The sequence below is a fragment of the Trachymyrmex septentrionalis genome, unplaced genomic scaffold (assembly GCF_001594115.1).
Source record: "Trachymyrmex septentrionalis isolate Tsep2-gDNA-1 unplaced genomic scaffold, Tsep1.0 scaffold107, whole genome shotgun sequence".
NCBI classification, from domain to species: domain Eukaryota; kingdom Metazoa; phylum Arthropoda; class Insecta; order Hymenoptera; family Formicidae; genus Trachymyrmex; species Trachymyrmex septentrionalis.
Window position 1 is genome coordinate 1,423,887 of NW_017304196.1, and position 4,836 is coordinate 1,428,722.

Sequence of the window (4,836 nt, forward strand, 5' to 3'; positions counted from 1 at the left end):
TGTGTATGTTTAAAACATAAAAAAAACACTAACCTGATAAAAAGAACATTAGATGTTGTTATCGAAAAATGCATAATGGATTAAAAAAACAAGATTCATCAATTGTTTTAATGTTACTTTCAAAACGTAACGTCCTAAGTACTTGATGATACAATAAATATGGAGTAACGAAGAATATTGCATAATACGTGATTATGTAAAAAAACGAGTTAACAACATACTTTCGATGAACGATAGGTTGAAAAGCCGTAAGGATTGGTTTTTGCGTCAAAGCGGTACTTAATGCATCGCCTTTCCCGCGCGTGAATTTTCCTCCGTGTCCTAGTTCTCTTAACTTTCGCAATCCCGTCGCGATGCAATCTGCTTGGCAATTGATTCGCACATATTACATTAATAACTTTCTAGTGCATGCTGTGGAGCTGGTATATGGCAAACGACACGCAGTTCTACGTCCTTGGGATACTTCTTCTTTTGCTCTCGGTGAAATATTTCAAGACCGCGGTCACTATCGTTTCGCTGGTGATCGTCTCTTCGTGGTTCACTACGTTCTCGATAGCCTACAGCAACGATTACATAGCCAGGTAATGTCTTGAACTCCCGATCAATATTACACGTATCATTTGTCTGCAGCACACCTTTCGCGTTTTCTCTGTAGATCTACTACTGACACGATTAACGATACACTTGTACCAAGTTATAACTATGTGTAAATATTAATAATACCTATAATATACTTATTCATTTGCAAGACATCATTAATATTAATGAACATGATTAATTGGCAAGATAAATTTTTTTAAGAAATTTTTCTCTAAAAAATAAGATATAGTAAAAATTATTAGTTAAAAGCTTATAGTTAAAAATTGTTTTTGAAATTATAAAAGTTAACTTATCATTTAAGATGAGATTCGTTGAAATTATTTATAAAGATCGTCAGGGTATAACCATCGTTCGTGGAAAATCTTCATTATGTTAACGAGAAAGGAACAATTTCAAAGTAACAAAGGCCTTTCACAACATTCAATGAAACATAACAATTGGAATACAGCCACTTACAATGTATGTATGACTTGCTCTCCCATCGAATAAAGTACCTCGATCTTTTTATATTCGGAATTTTTATACTGGGTGAATACGGAACGGGTGAATACGCAGGAACAATGCAATAAGCCAGGTATCTGTCGAAGCATCGCTTGTAATTAAAAGCAGGCTTTCATTTCAGACAGCTTCATGGCGCACGTGCCTATTATAACGCACTATCGACATTGTACTTTGCATTATTCGTCCCCTGATGCGGCAATTTCAACGCGCGATATTGCGTATACGCTTAATTCCTTTATCACACTCTTCACACAGGATTCAAGAGCCGTTTGCTCTATTTGACGAACTCTACGATAAACCCTGGCTGAGAGCGGGTCCGTATTTCATCGGCACGATCAGTGGTTATATCCTCTTCAAAACTAAGTGCCAGCTAAAGCTACCTATGGTGAGCATTTCGAAACACTGTGTTCCCAGCTATCAGATTAATCATTCAGTCAATCTGTCAGTGATATTCGCTTACGCCTCGCTGCGCGATAATGATGCGATAATGATGCGAATTTATCGAACAATTACAGAATCCGTCTACATATTACGAAGGATACAAACAATATAATTAAAAATAATTGCGCAGAAACGATAATTATCTTAATGCGTGTAATTTATATTGTCATTATTTTTAAGTACCCTAAATACAACAAGGATTATTGCTAAATGTATTATTCATCCACACGGCGAGAATTTTCTACGGGCGTTCTTTCTTGGTTGTAAAATGTTTTCTATTAAACTAACCAAATCTCAATTCCACAGGGAGTAGAATTAATCGGCTGGATACTGTCTGTGGGCATCATGTTCTCGGTGGTATACGGATTGTATCCCGGAAATTTGACGGTGATGGTGAGCTCCGTATATGCTGCCTTAGGACATACCGCGTGGGCGATGGCCGTGGCTTTTATCGTGATCCAATGTTGCACAGGGTCGGCACGAATGATCGACAGTTTGCTTTCGCTTAGGCTAATGTATCCTCTCTCGAGACTCACATATTGTGCTTATCTCGTGCATCCTGTTATCATGATGGTCACGACTACACAGATGGACGGACCGCTGCATCTCTACAATGGGATTGTGGTAAGATAAAAAGAATATTTTCTGACTATGAAGTTCCTATTGCGATATTACTATAAGATATCTGTATAAAACGAACCGCCATTCCATATACATACCGTAATGTTTTATTTGGAGAAATAAATAACAATCTTATCTCTAAAATAGAAATCTTGTTTAGACATTACCGCGACTTTTTCATGATAGACAATTTTGAAAAGGAAATCGGAAAGTCAGTAGTACTTATATTTTTTGTCGCTTTTAGGTTTTGAAGACTTTTAATTATTTCATAACTTAAAATGTATCTTAACGATAGTATATAGTTATTAAGATAAAATACTCTTTCAAAAATCTTAAGTATGAACTTTCAAAATAAACTTATAAAATATTTTATATATATTAAAGTTTTTCTGTTTTTTAAGAAATAGAATAAATTATATTACTTTGCCTCTCCGATTTAATTTTCTTATATAAGAAAACTCTTCTTTCGATTATATAACACTTTACATAAAAGATTCTATATTTCTGCACATTTTTAAAATTTCTAAAAACTCTTGTATAAAATAAATTGCATAAAATACTACAGTTCATTCTACTCTCAATAGAATTGTATTAAGATTATGCATGTTTCTTCCACAGCTTATCCTCTATTTCGGCAACCTAGTTGCCTCGTACCTACTGTCTTTCTGCATTTCTCTCGCTTTCGAGGCGCCAGTGGTAACTTTGTTGAAAATTGCATTCACTTCGAAGAAGAGAGTAAGGTAGAATGGAATTGTCTGCCTGATAGAAGAATAAATGCGATTATCCAGCGTAAGTATATAAAAATTATGAGTTATCACATAAGTAATAATTGTATGTTGCAATTACGCATTCGTCGCTTATCACGTGTGCATACATGATTTATACATAATTTAATATAATGAATAATATTTTTAATCTATTAAATTTCTTACAGGTAACGACATTGTTCCAAATTTGAATCTTTTAAAGCAGAGATGAGAATCATCCAAAGATGAAAGTCACTTTTCCAGGATGGAAAAGTTCTTCTTTATTTGTGAACATAGATCGCTGACATTTAATCATTCTTGATAATAATGTAAATATTTCATGATAATCTATGTGATGTTATAAGTCTTAACAATGTTAAAATTCCTTTTTGCAAGATAAAATGCTAAATTCCTTATAATTCAATTTATTATTATTAATAAAAGATCAGGGGAGATAAAATGTGAAACAGGTTTATAGAAAATAACAATTAATCATCGTAGAAATAAAATAATATTGCAAATGTGAAAAACATTAAAGATTAAAATCAACTGATATAAATCTCTGACGCAAAAGCTTTTATCGAGTCGAGGAATTCTGAACTTTGGGGACAGTTTTATTTGCGATTCTCGCAGAAGCAACAGTAAAGTTAACATATTTCTATGTTAGCCGAATCATATTTCTATACGTTATTTTAACACAGTAATTATTATTAAGTATCATGACCTGCTAGTGCAATAATCCTTTATTTACGTAATGGATAAAAAAATGTTCCCCAAACATAAAAGCCTGATATAAATCGCTGACAACACAATATAAAATCACGTTGAGAAACTTTTCTCGCGTCGTATGGAATGAAAAATCTACGATAGCCGTAAATATATAATGCAGCGTATAAATAATAGCAACAAGCATTTAAGCGTGCAATACGTGGAATACATTGTAATATGGTATCAACCTTCGATATAATTTTTTTGTGTGAAAAATAAAAAAGCGGATTACAACAAGATTAGAATTTTACAGTATTTTTATCATTCATTCAGCAGTTTATTGTCAAATGATATAATAAATTCAGCCGCGTAAAATTCAGTCATAAAGAAATAGAAAAAAACATATATGATGCATTTATTCCAGAATTTATGCGTATTACGCGGAATAGCCGATGGTCCGCAACAACGAAAGAAAAAGCGAAAAATACGTTGTATAGTACAAAATCGATAGAAAACAGAAATAAATAGAAAAAATACATTACTTTTACGTATCGATAAAAAATACACGGAGAGAACAATTTACGTTAAATAACAATGTATTCAATTACCTTTTTTTACTTTAAAATTTTTCACATTTCACCTTTCTATCATAAAGTATTTTAAACTTATTATTGTAAATAATACAAAATTTAAATATATTACAAATGATATTAAAATTATTTCAAGTGAATTATTTTCCACAAAGCCTCTGTGATGGAAATCAATTTGTCACTATTATGTATTATCAAATTTAAATAAGTCTCGGTTTCCTTATCATTGGCTTCTTATCGCATCTAGACACAAAGCTTTTCTCTCCTGCTTTTAACAACTACAAAGCGATGCGTGACGTGAAAGGAGGCGCATGTCGCAAATTGATTTTCGATGCTCAGGAGGTATCTCCGGACTTTGCATTTAAACGCGTTATCTATCTACTGCAGATGTGAAAATAATTTTAAATTCCTTCAAGGATGCGTCCGTTAATCATTACAAAAATATGACAGATGGCTAATAACTGCAAATTAATCTATAAACACAATTTTCTGATGAAGTTTAATTCACATTTCCTTGCAGCAATTTCGTTTTCTTAATTCATTAAAATCACGATTTTTTATTTAGAATGTTCTGCTTAATATCATTAAGAAACTTCATATTTAATTCTATTTTTAGATTAATTTCCACA

General features: G+C 32.4%; 1 protein-coding gene across 1 annotated transcript in view; it reads left to right on the top strand.

The window, feature by feature from the left end:
* The window catches only part of LOC108747204 (nose resistant to fluoxetine protein 6), a 26,397-nt gene extending 22,154 nt beyond the window's left edge, over nt 1-4,243 (top strand). The window contains exons 9-13 of the mRNA XM_018484538.1: nt 406-581; nt 1,357-1,486; nt 1,849-2,166; nt 2,782-2,952; nt 3,098-4,243. Coding sequence (XP_018340040.1) covers nt 406-581; nt 1,357-1,486; nt 1,849-2,166; nt 2,782-2,907 — 750 coding nt within the window. The 3' untranslated portion in view covers nt 2,908-2,952; nt 3,098-4,243. The remainder of the gene's footprint in view (nt 1-405; nt 582-1,356; nt 1,487-1,848; nt 2,167-2,781; nt 2,953-3,097) is intronic.
* Nucleotides 4,244-4,836: the final 593 nt, after the last annotated feature.